Genomic DNA, 15,583 nt, shown 5'->3' with positions numbered 1-15,583 from the left:
TGAGATTTGTCGGCAATGTCGAAGTCCGAGTACATCACATAACACCCAGACAGACCAATCTCGACGCAATGATCCTTCCCTTTCCGCTTTGTCTTTGTCAGGTATCGGTGTTCCCCACGCATGCGGACCATCACTGCTTGATTCGCTCATACTGTGAGTACATGCTGCTGGTTCTAATTTAAATTCATCTTCAATCATGATTTTTAAATGGAACCACTTGCCAGAGCTAGACCGCGTTCCTGATCCGTTAGTACGGCCCGAAGATCAACATCAACGCGATCCGAAATCAAACTCAGATCAAAACAAACTGAACTGACTTGCAAAGCGTGAGGTAGAATTCTTAAGGTTTTAAACCTGATCTGATCTGATCTGATCTGACTGAGGCACCGCCCGTTTGTTTCCTTTCGGTTTTGCTGGTAACGTCACTACGGATGGGTTATATACCGGCTTGGATTTAAGGGATTCCAGAATTTCAGGTACGAGACAAACAAATCCAAAACCCATCTCGACATTTCAACGCGTCCTTTCCTTGCGTCTGGTACTGTCTGTCTGTACCTTGTTGATCCGTGCAGTGCGAGCGAGACCGAGCTTTGTTTTTCTTCGCTTCCATTCGATTCAGCTCGATCCGTCCGTCAGTCAGGAGAAATTTGATGGTCCGAGGGACAGACGATGGGCATCGGTACTGGTATTGATGGATATATAATTGCCCGCGTTACGATGTTCTGTTTACTTACACCATCTCTTCTCTTCCAATTTGTTCTCCATAGTGAACAACACTCATAAATTTCTATAATCAATCAATCGATCATCAACTGAATAGCCAAGATGAGAGTCTCCATCGTACTTGCCAACCTTGCTCTAGCTACCTCAGCACTCGCTGCTGCTAGTCCCAAACTCATCGCTCGAGCCGATTACGGCGACTGTAGAGATACCGCCGATAGTTGTCCTGGAGGAAGGTGAGTTGAGTTATAATCCCCTTCACACACACACACACGCACACACATGTTCACACTTATACACTTATACGCTGCATGGCCCTTAATTTGAAGTTCAATTGATCGACATCCGCAGTCTGATGTCTAGTATAAAGCTGACCTTTATGCTTGATTGTTCGATCGATATAAATAGCTGTGTAATCGGAGATTCCAGCAACCCGAACTCAGGATACATCTGCTCTTTCCCCGCAGCCACCTCGTCCGCAGACTCCGCTTCTTCTTCATCAAGCTCAAGCTCAGATTCTTCCTCTGGCTCGTCGGGTTCATACGGCGATTGTAGGGATACCGCCGACAGTTGTCCCGGAGGATCGTGAGTCATATCCACTCTGGCTCGCTTTCGTCACCATGGCTCCTTCAATTGTGTCGATCTCGCTGACCACCTATCGGTTGTTGCTCTTTTGTCTTACAGCTGCGTCGCCGGTGACTCAAGCAACCCCAACTCGGGCTACATCTGTTCATTCTCTTCCGCAGCCCAAACTTCCGCCGCTGCCAGTGCCGCCGCTGCGACTTCTGCCAAAGCTACCACGTCCGCCGCTGCCGCTGGTACCGCGCCTACCACCATCAAAGCAGCTAGTACCGCCGCGTCCACCACTTCTCGAGCTGCCTCAACTACCGCTCTCGCTGCCAACTCGTCCACCTCGGCCTCAAGCTCCGGCTCGATCCCCAGTGGAAACGCTAACAGTGGTGCTGGTCTGACCTCTACCGTCAGCTACGCCGTTGTTGCTGGTTCAGCTTACGCCCTTCTCTCGCTCGCTGTCTCCCTCTAATCGTAATAAATTGGGAATAATGCATGCACAGCAAGAAGTCCTTTTCACCTCATACCTTTAAATACGTACTATCGGACAATATTTTGGGATACCTTGTCTTTTACGAATCAACCCTCTTTTCTTTCTAACTCCTCTTCGCTTTCGTTCTCTCAGCCTTCAACCTTCGCTTTCCGTTCGGACACCTCTTCTCGTGATAGAAGACCATCCCATCTTTCCCTCATACTGTAGTATTGCTCCATAGACAGGAACTCCAACTTGGTCATTCTTCTTTCTATTTCCTCATCGGAAAGACCATCTGATATCGCTCTTCTGGTGAACCAATCCTTGGTAGCTTTCCATGCATCGTGATCGAAATCGCTGCCCCTGACCGGATCGGCGTTGACTAGAGTGAATGCCGCATCACGGGTCTATACAGGACGCAGACGTTGCTCCATCCTACATTGCTATTCGCCACGGCCGTCGACGGGGAAGCAGCATTGGCTGTTCGCTGGGACAGGCTAGATATTGGGTCGAAAATCCATGTGATCGATCTCAGGTGGCCCAAGGGAGTGTCCCACCGGCAGTGATTCATGAGCGTACCGGGCTCCACCTGATGGTGGTTTTGTGAAGTGATGATCACGTCCTGCGTATAGCGGAACAGTGATCTCCGCACCCCCGGCAACTTCAAGGGATTAATTTCGAGGTCGCAGTGTCGGAAGATGATGGTTTTGGGATGAACATCCGATAGGAACCTGCACTGGATCCATAGAATATCCATGTCCTTTCCCTGCATATCAACGCTGACCGAGCGTTTCTGATCTGGTGCATTTTCATTTCGGTTTTGATGATACACATGAAGTCTCCACTCCCACTCCCCCAGGTTCAACTCGAGAACTTGGAGATTGGGTAATCGCAGAGGTACCATCCCGCCCGAAGGATGTCCACACCATCGCGGATCATGATATGTCAATGTGAATCTCGTCACCTGGTTCAAGAGGTATTTTCTAAATTTACTTCCTTCGACACTGAGGCCTAAGCGGTCTTTGTTCCCGGCTTGCAGGATGAGCTTCTTGGTGTGGCTTTCGGTTGATGATGTCCATGGATTGAGCTTGAGATGATTCCAGATGAATGGCGCGCACAACCGGAAGAGCTTCTTGGAGACAAGACTACAGCTCAGAAGGCTTGGTGTATCGGAGGCGAGGTGAGATATGATATCAGCCTGGGTCTCGGTAGGAAGATGACTGAATCTGAAAGATGAGGGAATCCCGTTGACTGTGGGTAATGGATGAGTTTTCGATTTCAAGCGAGTAGACTTTCGAACATGGACCATTGTTTCTGTTCTAGTCTTCATAGACTTCTCAAGGGTGGACTGGCGAATCGGACATCTCGTCAGCTTCGCATGCAGTATAAAACCACAATCATCCGCGTTAAAAGTCGGGCGATGCGTCACTCACTCACTGCACTTGGAGGCCCACGATGGACAGAGGACGAAAGATGACCTAATATTTCGATATCAGGGTCCTCGTGCAGCGAGGTTCTCAACTGGATTACTGGGCCGGGGATGTGAAGAAAATGGAAAATGAGGTGCGATGTTGATGAGGGACAGAACAAGGATAAGCTTGCCAAAATTGATTATACAGTATGATCATATATCTACTCGTATAGAATAATTATTCAATTTTGAGACGCTGAAATATGCTTGATAGGTTGAAGGGGAGGACAGGCTTGCTCTGGGAGTAGGTGCTAGGCGGCGAAGACCCTATCACTAGTACATATATACATACAGTACACACAAACTCTGAAACGGTGCCTTTGGAAGCAGTACGTTTTGTACAGGTTGATTCAAGCAGAATGGTGTTCAGTCAGCCAGATTCACCTTCTTCCTTCTTATTGTCCAACGCTCCTTTCCAGCTTTCAAGCTCCTCCTCTTGAAACGTATCTGACCACCTAGATCTCTGCTCCATCCATTTGTCTAGCCTCACAAACTCCACATTTATAAGTCTCGCCTCAATCTTATCTCGCTTCCAGCTCATATCCTCCATAATCCGCCTGAGCCATTTCCTGAGTTCCGCTTGAACATCTTCAGGCTCCACGACGAGCTGATCTTGCCGTCCCCAGCGAGGTATTGGTCCGAAAGTGTCAACTATGGTGATATGTATACTTCCATGCGTGTCGAGAAATTGGCATAGAGACAGGACGTCCAGCATCGCAAAGTTGAAGGGCTCGAACGGTGGTCGAATGCAGACGATTGAGTCTAATCCAGATAAGTCGAGCTGAGAGCCGAAAAAGGGCTTGAGGATATCGCAGTCAAATAATGATGAGGGTGAATTGATGATTGTCAGAGTTTGGGTGTGATGCCATATCGATTGAGGTATATTGATATCGTTGAAGAAGAAGCTTTCGTGCAGCAATCTCCGCACCACGATATGTCTGGGTTTGACCGCTTGGAGTAATCTGCATTCACCGTGCACTCTCGATTGTTGGCCGGGCCATAGCAGCTCATGGTGTAGCTGGCCGTACCTCAGCGAATGAAATTCTAGGACTTCCACATTTGGCAGACTGACGGGTTTGAGCGGTAGGCTCGACCCCGGCTCTTGATCTAAAAACAATTCTGGGTCGCATTTTGAGACTGAGCCTGAGGTATCGGTGCACCAGGAATAAGGATGATAGCTGATAGAAAGATAGTGGATCTGATTCAAGGATTGCTGGGACGACAAGCCGTTGCAGTCATGTTTATTGTTGTTGTCCTCAGAAAAGGCGTATGGTAGAGGCCCGGTAGCGGCTGCTGCGTATTTTCCGTTGAATATGGCATACCGCATTTGAGGATCAATATCGAAGTGCTTCCACAGATGGGGTATGACGATCTGGTGGAACTGCTTGGACACCCTCGCCAGCGATGAAAGGTTTGGTTTATCATTTTTGAGAAGATGAATGATTCGATGCACGAGCTCCAGAGGAAGGCGCCGCCGATTTGAGGGAGATGAGGATGAGTCCTCGTTCTTGGTGTCAGCCGTAGACGCAGGTTCATTTGAGTGACCTGGGCTCATGCTAAATGGACTGTAAACTCGGAGTGTATAAAAGTAATGACTTGATGGGCTCAATGACTGTCGTGCAAGACTTGTCTTAGTCTTGGAGTTGACTCATTGAGGTTTTCCAGTGTGCACTCTTACACGTTGTGCGTGCATGTAGCCGACCATCCGTCAGTGCGTCAGGATGAAGCGCTTTGTTCGCTGATGAAAAGCCGCAAGGGCTTCGGATCATGCAAAAATTGTGGGCGATGTCACTACGACGACAGTTCTTGTGAGTGAACATCAAGCCAATCTCGAACTCCGAGATTCTTTCGCCGCACAATGGAGAATGAGACAGAAAATTGGTTTCGACTTGCAGATCACATAGTCAAGCAGATGCGCTTTGACCTAAATATGGGCGCTCGGATCTCGCTGCACCACCCTTACGTCATCGGGCGAGATAAGACCAGATTCAGGAACAACGAGCTATCTACCTTCTTATCAATCGCAACGTTGTTCATTCCAGCGAAGAATGGTCGCTGTTCAGGGTGAGCTCACGACGGTACACATGGGCGATCCCAAGTCCATGTCAAGCAATGAAAAGCCCTCTCTATCCAGCATACTGCCCGAAATCCTGAACGACATCATATCGCACTTATCCGACGATCTACCTTCCCTTTCTAAATGGTGTCGAACCTCCAGACAATTCTACAGCGTCCTCTCACCAATCATATGGTCCCATCTCGACTTGCAGACCTCAGCTTTAACCTCAGGCATTACCATTCACGCCATCCACGATTCCTCTCAAAACCAGGAAGATATTGACAGATCGCATACAAGCGACGTTCGTCCGGTAAAGCATTTTCCAAATCCCTTACTCGATGGAACCGATGCTCAGGTATCCCTCAGACTCGCCCAACACGTCGAGCGAATGTCCCTAGTCCCTCACCCATCTAGCTGGTGCAAGACATCATTCAACGAACCATCGTCCTTCTTCCCTAATTTACGGGTCCTGGATCTTTGTTTGGACAATAATCGATTTCACAATGATGATCCCACACCAAGAGGGAGACCAAGTGAGAAAGCGCCCTGCAAATTATTACGCAGGATGAATCCAGACCGTCTGATCGTCAGATTGAGGTCGGACAGCGGGCTTAACATGAACGATGATATCATACCTCAACAAATCTGGAAATCGCCCAAACGCATAATTGTCGTATCACGTTGTTTACCCTCCAGCATAACACATTTTCACCCTTATCACGGATCAACCACCAGTTTACCTAATTTAAGATCACTCACATTCATCCTTCAACCATCAGAGATAACGGTAGAAACCCCAAGGAAGCCCCTTGTCTTGATTCTACTGTCTCTATTGAGAGATTTCAAAGATATAAATATCTGTATAGTGGGAAAATTGGATCAGAAAAGCAACACGTCACCTGCTGCAGATTTGAGACAACTCCTCTCGCAAGAAGAGCAGGTCAGTACGGTCTGCCTCGAGATGGCCAAACATCTGAAGCAGATGGGATGGAACGCAGAGGCGATATTGCAGATACAAGGGAAATTATCTTTCACTCCTCTCAGAGAGTGGGTTCGAGATAAGAAGAATTGGGCCGATGTATTCCCCCTCAAGCAGATCCAAGATTGGGTCAACACGATAGATCAGAATGGATGAAGAAGAGACACTTGGCGTATTCCTCTTCTCGGCATGACATGATCAATACCTACAGGCATGTATTGTAACGAGAGCCGCATGCCCAAAAGCCACCTGCATTGAGGATGCTAGGCCTCCTCCCTGGACACCAGCTACCGTATGTTGATCCTGACAGAAGTAAGCCGAAAATGCTTGCTCTTTTCCCCGCTGTACGCTTTGACACAGGTCTCCTCCATCCGTCAACCTCCTTCTCTGTCAGCTTTCCCTTCCATCGCTGTTCATCCTCTATCCACTTATCCAAACTGATAAATTCCAACCGTTGCTGTCTTTTCACCAACATATACGTCGTCCAGTAATTCGGAACCATCATCCTTTTCAGCCGATCTTCAAACTCCTTCACCGCCTGAGCATGATCCACCTTCTCTCCTCCCTCAGTCTTATACCTGAAATTGCCCACGTAGCATACTTTGACAAATTCGTATTCTATGAGTATCCGACTGACGTTGAGAACGAAATGAGGTGATTCAAGAATATTCTCCGCATGATCAGCCTTCTCCGGTGTGAGGTATGTTATACGTTCGAGACGGGGTAAGTCGCCTTTGTATTCTGCAGGAGGCAGGAATCGCTTATATATCTGGTGATAGCTCGATACGACTAAAATTTCTCTCGGTAATTTCCAGAGAGTCCGGGGAATGCAGACTTTGTCCATATCGATTGATCCTCGAACAATCAGAAAATCGAGCTGGGTGATTCCGCTGATTAGTCTACAGGAGGATCGTTTGGTGTCATCCTTCGTAGCAGTAGTACAAAGTTGAGAAGATTCTATACGGAGTGTTCGTAGATTGGGGAAAGACGGTGTCCAGCGCAAAGATCCGGTTTGACACCATTCGATATTGTGTTTGTTAATTTCGAGTGTGTTGACAAGATCGAACCGACGTTGATGATCAGGTAAGAGCTTTTTAGAGCGAAAGATAAAGGGGATCTGACTCGGACTGGCTTTGCCGCTCCCAGGGCTGGAAGGACTGGGACTGAGTGCCTTGTTATCGGAATTGTCGTCGACGGAGGGTTTCAAGGTTAAGTGCTTCCACAGTAACGGAGTGATCAGTTGATGCATGTATTTCGAAGTGCGGGCGAGGGCCGATAAGGTGGCTTTGACCTGCTCGTATTCGAGTAGACCGATGATTTGAAGTAAGATATCGGTGGGAAGCCGTCCAGTGAAGATAGGTGACTCAGCTTCAGAGGAAGACTCGTGGGCATTCGCCAGGTGACTGGTATGGCTTTGCCCCATGGTATCTAATTGGCTCGGCTCGTTCGAGATGTTATTGGGTAATAGTCCGTTCGACACGAAAAATAAGTGTGATATATGCAAATCATGGACGGCATTAGGGATTGACATAATGACAGGCAGCCATGAACCATGCTTGATGCTTCAGGGAAAGCTGTGTACACAGCACAGGTAGTGGGGGACAGGTGATCTGTGCGTCTTTGTCTATCAATGGCCAGTCCTGCGCCGAGGAATGATCAGTACTCCTTCCATTCACCGATGAGTACAGTATGAGTTCGACTTAAATAAGCAACTCTGCAGTGTCGAGGACAGTCATTTCGTACTCGTAATTCAATGCTGCCCGTTGAGAGGGGTGAAGGGGATGGTGAACGTCACACGACTTCCGTCTCGACTATTGCACCCGACATCCTGCAGCACATTATCCGGGATCTTAAAGATGACCGCCGCTCGCTTTCAGCCTTATCTCGCACCACCAAATTGCTCCACGAATATATCTCGCCAATCTTATGGCGGAAGTTGTCCCTCAATGGGACAGAGAATCAGCTTCAGGCGATCATGCATAGTACTTCGATGAAGTTTGTTCGAGTCCTCCATATCCATCAACATGCAGACACCTACTGCGAATGCCTGAACGAGGGAGATCACACCATACGAATCGAATGTGCAGATAGACCGACAGAGACCGAAATCCAAACCGTCGTCCTCGAATTTGAGAACATTCAGCACTAGGATACACTCCACTTCCCTACAAGCCACGCAGCGCAAGCCCCATCCCATTCTCAGCAAGGATGTCCGATACTCAGCTTCTTTACTGTGCAGCGCCGACCGATCCAACACCTGATTCTCAACTCAGGCGGGGTCAGAAGACTACATATGGCCGACCGAAATATACCCCCGAGATATGGCACTCCGTCAGACAAGACACAGTGATTCGTCGTCAATTACCTCACATGAAACATCTTCGTTTGAACAATGGGTCCAAAATCATAACGCCTCGACCACGAATGATTACTTTCGTGATGCATCCTAGCGTCAGAGGATTCCAGGGATATTCACTCATCAATGCGCTTGTCGATATACTCAAGTATTTCAAATATTCGAATATCCGTATCGTGGGGGATCTCAGTTGTCTTTTGAGTCGCAATTTCGTGGGAGGTTGGAAGACTCACGAGGACTTAGTACAAGAGGTCAGCAAACGAACGGAAGAGATGCTGAGAGATATCCATTGGAAAGAAGTAACGATCGCGAATAGGCTTAAACAATTGGACTTTCTGACTTTGACCGAGTGGATGGAGGGTATGGATGATCTGGTGGATATACTTTCGGTGGAAGAGGTCGAAAAATGGCGAAATTTGAACAGAGAGTAGATCAAGAAGTGTATTATAGCAGCTTCAGTGAAGTGAGATGAAGTGTATAGTAGGACAAATCTCATCACGAAATCAGGATGGAGTCCAGCATCCTCACCACAGCTCGAGATATATGTAATACTGTATACCGCAATATAGATGATACAGACAGAAGGAATCTCATGCATGGCCTACATTTCGAGTTATAAGTTCGACCTCGCTTCAATTCCTCTCTTGACCTCCTTCAATCGCTCCAACTCAGCCAGATCGAGGAACTCCCACCATCTCGCCTTTTCCACAAATTCGTCTAAGCTGATGAACTTTACCAAATCCAAACGATCCAAAAGTCTCCGGACCTCCTCCTCCTCCGGATCCGAAGCACCATCTCTTACTTTATCCTCATAATCCCTCCTAAAGCGCTCTTCAATCTTCTCTTGAATCTCTAACATCGAATTTTCTTCCGAAGAAGCCGATCCCAGACTCGTTGCTGCACTATTTACGACAATGAAATGACAGTTCACCCCTTCAGTCATAAATATCTTCATCAAGATCGCCCAATCGACCTTCCATGACCCATTCCCATCCAGCCAGGGTACATGACTCTCTCCCAATTCCAACGTTGGATCAAATATCCAATACACCTTCTTCAGATTGCCCAGATACTTGCGCTCGGGCAGTTCGACATGTCCCATCATGTGAAAATATCGAGCCTCCTTCGCCGATACTATGAATACTAGAATTTCCACTTGACTCCATACCCTCTGCGGAATGTCGGAATTCGCACCGGGCCACAGACAGTTTAGGGACGTGCCTTCGTATACCACTATTCTCGGTTTGAGCCCTTTGATCAATTTACAGGGTGTCTTGTTGTCGCAATTGTCATCTTTCATCTTTACTCCCGGTTTGCATGATTTTCTTGTCGATTTCGATCTGGCCTTTGACTTTGACTTGGAGTGTGATGTTGATTCTGAGGCTGGAGCTGAGGTTGGGAGAGAAGGCGAAGGGGTGGAATGATAATCCCTCCAACCTGCGAACTCCTTGCGCACTTGAATCCGAAGTACCTCCAAATTAGGTAATTCCAAATGACGAGGTCTAGAGAATCTACACCAAGTATCGTCGTGTGTACTGACACTGAAGACTTTGACTAATCTGAATAGATTATCATTCCATATGGAGGTATCTATAATTGGTAAATCAATCGGGGCAGGTTCGGTGGGATCGCATGGCGGTGGGATAATCGGTTTGTAATTCCGCCAGAGGAGGGGTGTTGCGATTGCGCTGAATTGCTTGGACACCAAAATGCATGATGCGAGAGTGGATCGGTGCTGGTCTATGTCACAGGCTGACAGAAGGGAAAGGATCCGGTGTAGGAGATCATCTGGTAGCGGAGCGAGAGAGAGGTTGTCAGTGCCGTTGTTGGGGTCCTTCATTTGGGCGATATTGTATAGCGAAAATTGGCTTGATTCGAAAGAGACGTATTGGCTCGAATGTCGGACGCCAACCCTCTAGGGCATCATAACTGCTCGAACTATATAATACATACCTTGGGGGCACTACAGTCAAGCCAAGTGTGTAAGCGCAAAGCAACTGGATCTTCGGTGTAAAAAGCTGTCCTTCGATATCCATCTTCGGCGACCGAATGATCGAAGAGAAATGCGTTGAAAGATTCGTCAAAGACTCGGCCTAACACAGCTTCCTCTTTCAAGCAACCATGGCAAACCTCACCAATGTTTATGTTGTGTATATCATAGCATATCCTGAGGTTGCGATCTCGGAAGTCTCGAGAATGCGTGAAACCCCCTTCGCAATTGCTAATCTTAGTCTAAACTCCTCTAATATTTTCGAGTCCGCAATTGACGATCTTCGAATCATTCACAGCACCTTGCGTTCTCCTGCACAAACTGGAGCCACGTCGTAAATCTAAGCATGCCCAGTCGATCCATCATTTCCGTTCGAGATCGTCCTTCATGTATCACTGGAGACTTGGTTCTCCGCTCGTAGTCCGCTTTTAATTTCCCGTAAAATCGGTGCTGAGCTTGGTCTGTACGACGAGTTCCGATTGACGCAAATCAAGATCAATTTCCTGAGATGTTATTGTCGATTCACTATTCACTACTATCACCTCACATCCCTGCCTCGCCTTCGCTAGGATATTTACGAGAATCCAAGTGTCAATATCGCGTTCATTCTCGATACCAAATTGAGGACTTAATGGTTCTTCGTGTTCTTGATTCTCACTTCGCCTTCTGACCTGTCTGAATCCTCGATGCATTGGATCCCTCTTACTCTTTCTCTTACTGACATCAAGCATTTCTGAAGGTAAGAGATCAAAGACATAATAGATCTTCTTCAAGCATGGTGCATTATCCCCGGGCAACGTCACACCTAACCTCCTTTGTCTTTCGCTTGTGCGTGCATTTGTATTCGAGATTAACAAGACCAGAGTGTCCGCTTTTCCCCAGATACATGATGGGATATCCGAGTATCTACCAAGATACAACGACTTGAAAGGGGAATCGTCATGCTGATATACGATCATCGTAGGTCTAAGTGCATCGAGTAATCTGCAATTTGGCGTTGGTATCGATCGATTCGGCATACTTCATTCATGAGCACATTCACCTTCATTACTCAAGCTCTGTCGTATTGAATGTGGATTCGGGGGATGGTGTATCTTTCTCTTCCCGTCTGTTATGTGTCGAAGATCTAAATCCAGAACCTCAAGATTCGGTAAGTCGAAACTCTGATGTGTTTCATCTCGTTGACCAGGATCAGGATCAGAGTGAGAGTGATTGTAAGTGTAGGTGCAGAATGAACGATGGTGCGATTCAACGCTGAAGATCTGGACCATTCTCCGACGCTTTTCCGATATACCGAATACTCCGTGCTGAGGAATATCAGTATTCCCACTGGTTTTCGCGCCCAGCTTCGTATGGGACAATGCTGGGAACAAGGGTCGATACCATCTACAAAGTATCGGAGTTACAATCCGGTTGAATCGCTTGGAAACCACGGCGCACCGCTCCAGCACGGGTTGATCGACGATCGAAATGCAGTTGAGGATGTACTCGATGATTTCGTCTGGGAGGATGGGTATCATGGACATCACTGTGTATGTATTCAGCACAAGAGATTGTGAATAGGTCATGGATTAACTAACAGTAATTGGTTTCGAGGTGGACAGAAAGAATAAAAGGAGGAAGAGAATAGATCAATTGAGCAAGGTTAAATCAAGGAAAGGGGGCAAACGATCCACAATCTAGTGTTTCATTTGTCATTTGGGGCCTTCTGCTGAGATGCTTTCTCAATATGCTCTGAGTGAAAGTGCAGTCAAGTATCGCAATATGATTGTCATATTCATCCATATCTCATATATATATACATGTGTCTTAGCATAGAGAACGAACAGTCGGCGGAATCCGTCAACCAACGTTAATTCCTCTCGTGCCCGAGTCCCGCCTCAAATATCAAAAGACAAATTCGACCAAATCGAAAGGAGATCGCTGTTTCAAAAGGCACAAGAGTGGTTGTAATTATGTTACATCTATTTAGGGTACATACATAGCAAGTGAGTAAAAAGTGTCGTTAAGGAGGGAAGTCGTGATATGAAAGATGAAGAGGGTGGTTGTGATTGTGAGTGTAGGACATATCCTACGCCCTGGTAGGCGCGGAAGTCCTGGTGAGGAATCCGCAAAGAGTGCCTAAGGGGTTTTCTCGAGCTCCAACACCAGGCGAACGTAGACCTGGTCCGGACTGGAGTTTCAAGCCACCCATCAACATTGACAAGCAATCCTCGTTGTGGTTGACTTCAGCAGTGCTAGAAGAATATGTAAAGTCGGAGCTTGATTCGGCTGGAACAACCTTCAGTTTGGCTTGACCAGTGACGACGGCAGCTAGCTTATCGGTATCGAGCTTGGTGCCGGTACCTTGGAAAGCACTGAAGAACGAGTTCGCCAATTTCGATGTAATGTGTGTTGAAGCTACACTAGCGGCGAGAGCAGCGGCAGCCGACGATGTAGGTGACTGAGGTTCATCCTTGACTTCGACGAAGAATTTGGGTCGCATATCACCGGTGATGTTGGCTTTGTCCGCAGCTGCTTCTCTCGCAAGTCGAGACCACATTTGCATCCTGTATGAGTCCATCGATCGGAGCGAGAAGGGGGTCTCCTCAGACCAGTTGGAGAACGTCTTCGAGGTATCCTGACCATTGCCTAGTCCAGCCAACATATGACCGCGAGTTGTCGAGTCATCATTCAGGTGAGGATTGATGTTGACTCGAGGGAGATCGGCAAGTGAGCGCAATGGCGCAGGGGTTGATGAGGCGGAAGGAAGAACGAGATCCGGGGTGAACATCGTGTGACAGATGGTAGAGCCGCCTCCAAACATGTTGTCATTACCGCCCCATTGACCTTTGATGGAAGCAGGAAGATCTTTTCGGGGGTTGAAGGTGCTAAGGGGAGTTGCGGACCTTCTGGTAGTGTTGGGACCTGGTCCGGCGACAGCGTTGGTAGTCGGAGAGAGTGGCGGAAGAGAAGGTGACATAGTCAAAGCGCTGACCATGGCAGGAGAGACACTCGACTTGGTGGCCGACTCGGGATGTAGGATTGACATTGTGCTAGCCTTCAAAGCCGCTAATTCGCGCCTGTCAGAGAGCGATGAATCGTTAACAAAACTTCGTCGAAGTGGAATTCCAGAGAAATTTGATTACGTACCTTAGATCTTGGTTTTCCGACCTGAAGTTCACCAATTCGCTTCGCATTTCGTCAATGACCACGTCCCGATCTTGTATATGTGACTCAAGAGTGCCAATGTAGTCCTTCCTTCGGGTTCTGAATGCCCGTGCACTCAACTTATTCCTCAATTGTCTCTTCTCTTTTGAGGATAGCTTCTTGTACTCTTCTGGGCTAGGTCGCCATGACTCGTCAACGTCAAGATCTTCATCGTCATTGCGTACGACTGATGACATTCCTCCGCCCTTCTTGCCGCCTTTGCCTTTACCAGCCGAGAAGATCGTGTTGAGGGGTACGAGTCGGTCGATCTTCGTATCGAGGTCCTCGAAACCTGAGCTTACAACCGACTCTTGTCTCGTCGACCTACTTGGGCCAGCAGTTGCGGACATCTCATGAGGCTCGACTGATCTGAGCGGCTCATCGTCCTCTGCCGGTGTTGTAGTCATGGTTGATGTTTGCTTGATAGGCGAACCTTGCATCGAGATAGCGTGAGTTTGGGTGAAAGTGGAGGTCGATGGTGATGTAGCAGATCCAAAGATCATTGATGGCTGTATTGTGCTTGGCGCAGGAGGCGCAGCTGGAACAGGTTCGGCAGCGCGAGTTCCCGCAATATCGAGACCATATGTTTGTTGGTATTTGATTAAGTTGGCCATTAGCTGTTGCAGAGCTGCTTGTTGATCATCTGGTAAGCCGACGAAGTTATCGGTCTTGATGGTAGTGTCCTGTTGCAATAATGGCTGGGGTACCGGCATTGGTCTAGCTTGGGTGATAGGTGATTGAGAATTGGATAATTCGCCAAAGTTGAATTCCATCGGTTCCTGTTTGACTTGAACAATCTCCTCCGGTACAACCGGTCCTGACTTGACCTCGTTGCCGAAAGAGAAGTCGAGCGGAAAGTCCATGCTTGCATCGTTGGCGAGGAATCCAAAATTTTCGGGATTGAAGGTGATGGGTTCCTGGACAGGCAATGGGAGTGGCGAAGGAGTGCTATTGGGAGATGCGGTGGTGGGCGAATGAGTGTGAGACTGAGAGTCGAGGTGGAGAAGCGCATCAATCAGCCTCCAATAGTCTGGATCGTATGCAGGAAGGGTTGAAGAACTCACACTTGCGTCTCCTAGTGACCCATACTCATCGAAGTTGAAGAGGGCTTCGAAGTTGTCCAGCCCTTTGTCTTGAGACAGAGGTAGAGTCATGTCGATGTCGTCGTTATTCGTCGATGCGGTAAGCGTGGGAGAGAAGAGGGATGTCGACATGTCGATGATGTGTGAAACAATTAAAAGGTGAGGGTGAGTGATGTTTGAGGTGGTCTGGAGGAATACTATCCCACTACAGAGGTATGGATATGTATATCAGCAGGATGCTCGAAATCGATGAGGAAGTATTAGTGACGAGGAAGGTAAAGGCGTTTTGGAAATGAAAAGAGGTTGTGAGTGGTCGACTGGGAAACAGAGCCACTTGCACGGTCCTGTCAAGGGAATGGGTAAACTGAATAGAAAGGTTGATTGAGAGGGATAACCAGGAATAAGGGAACTGGTTGGGAATTTGATGCAGTGTATCTCAATGGAGGGGTGTGTGTGTGAAATGTGAACAATGCAGTGAGGAAGATGAAAGTGTTATCCAACTGTATGAACGAGATAGACGTACCTATCCGATGATAGCAAGTATATTCTTATAGTATTCGCTCCTCCTGCTTGTTAGGTTATTGCGTGATTGGGGCTGATTGTGTAACCGGGATAGATTGCTTGCTCGTGATGTCTGTGATGTTGCTTCTGGTGTGGTGTACCGTGTGCGTCGATAGTCAATAGCTGTATAGATA

General features: G+C 47.7%; 7 protein-coding genes across 7 annotated transcripts; 3 read left to right on the top strand and 4 right to left on the bottom strand.

Annotated features, from left to right (window-relative positions):
- Positions 1-825: 825 nt before the first annotated feature.
- I303_102019 (uncharacterized protein) lies at positions 826-1,762 on the top strand (the record flags this gene model as incomplete). Its single annotated transcript, XM_018405196.1, has 3 exons — positions 826-956; positions 1,129-1,305; positions 1,405-1,762. 3 exons carry the CDS (start codon positions 826-828, stop codon positions 1,760-1,762), a joined length of 666 nt encoding a protein of 221 aa, XP_018265477.1.
- A 1,841-nt stretch (positions 1,763-3,603) lies between these two features.
- Positions 3,604-4,788, bottom strand: I303_102018 (uncharacterized protein; the record flags this gene model as incomplete). Its single annotated transcript, XM_018405197.1, has 1 exon — positions 3,604-4,788. One exon carries the CDS (start codon positions 4,786-4,788, stop codon positions 3,604-3,606), a length of 1,185 nt encoding a protein of 394 aa, XP_018265478.1.
- Positions 4,789-5,317: 529 nt separating this feature from the next.
- I303_102017 (uncharacterized protein) lies at positions 5,318-6,427 on the top strand (the record flags this gene model as incomplete). The annotated part of the gene is made up of 1 exon (XM_018405198.1): positions 5,318-6,427. One exon carries the CDS (start codon positions 5,318-5,320, stop codon positions 6,425-6,427), a length of 1,110 nt encoding a protein of 369 aa, XP_018265479.1.
- Positions 6,428-6,476: 49 nt separating this feature from the next.
- On the bottom strand, positions 6,477-7,802 carry I303_102016 (uncharacterized protein; the record flags this gene model as incomplete). The annotated part of the gene is made up of 1 exon (XM_018405199.1): positions 6,477-7,802. The coding sequence occupies one exon, from the start codon at positions 7,800-7,802 to the stop codon at positions 6,477-6,479; it is 1,326 nt and encodes a 441-aa protein (XP_018265480.1).
- A 677-nt stretch (positions 7,803-8,479) lies between these two features.
- On the top strand, positions 8,480-9,058 carry I303_102015 (uncharacterized protein; the record flags this gene model as incomplete). The annotated part of the gene is made up of 1 exon (XM_018405200.1): positions 8,480-9,058. One exon carries the CDS (start codon positions 8,480-8,482, stop codon positions 9,056-9,058), a length of 579 nt encoding a protein of 192 aa, XP_018265481.1.
- Positions 9,059-9,240: 182 nt separating this feature from the next.
- Positions 9,241-10,467, bottom strand: I303_102014 (uncharacterized protein; the record flags this gene model as incomplete). The annotated part of the gene is made up of 1 exon (XM_018405201.1): positions 9,241-10,467. The coding sequence occupies one exon, from the start codon at positions 10,465-10,467 to the stop codon at positions 9,241-9,243; it is 1,227 nt and encodes a 408-aa protein (XP_018265482.1).
- A 2,221-nt stretch (positions 10,468-12,688) lies between these two features.
- I303_102013 (uncharacterized protein) lies at positions 12,689-15,020 on the bottom strand (the record flags this gene model as incomplete). Its single annotated transcript, XM_018405202.1, has 3 exons — positions 12,689-13,679; positions 13,750-14,792; positions 14,871-15,020. 3 exons carry the CDS (start codon positions 15,018-15,020, stop codon positions 12,689-12,691), a joined length of 2,184 nt encoding a protein of 727 aa, XP_018265483.1.
- Positions 15,021-15,583: the final 563 nt, after the last annotated feature.

The sequence above is a fragment of the Kwoniella dejecticola genome, chromosome 2 (assembly GCF_000512565.2).
Source record: "Kwoniella dejecticola CBS 10117 chromosome 2, complete sequence".
Lineage (NCBI taxonomy): Eukaryota > Fungi > Basidiomycota > Tremellomycetes > Tremellales > Cryptococcaceae > Kwoniella > Kwoniella dejecticola.
The sequence above is the reverse complement of the archived record's forward strand: the minus strand, read 5'-3'. Positions and strand labels throughout refer to the sequence as shown.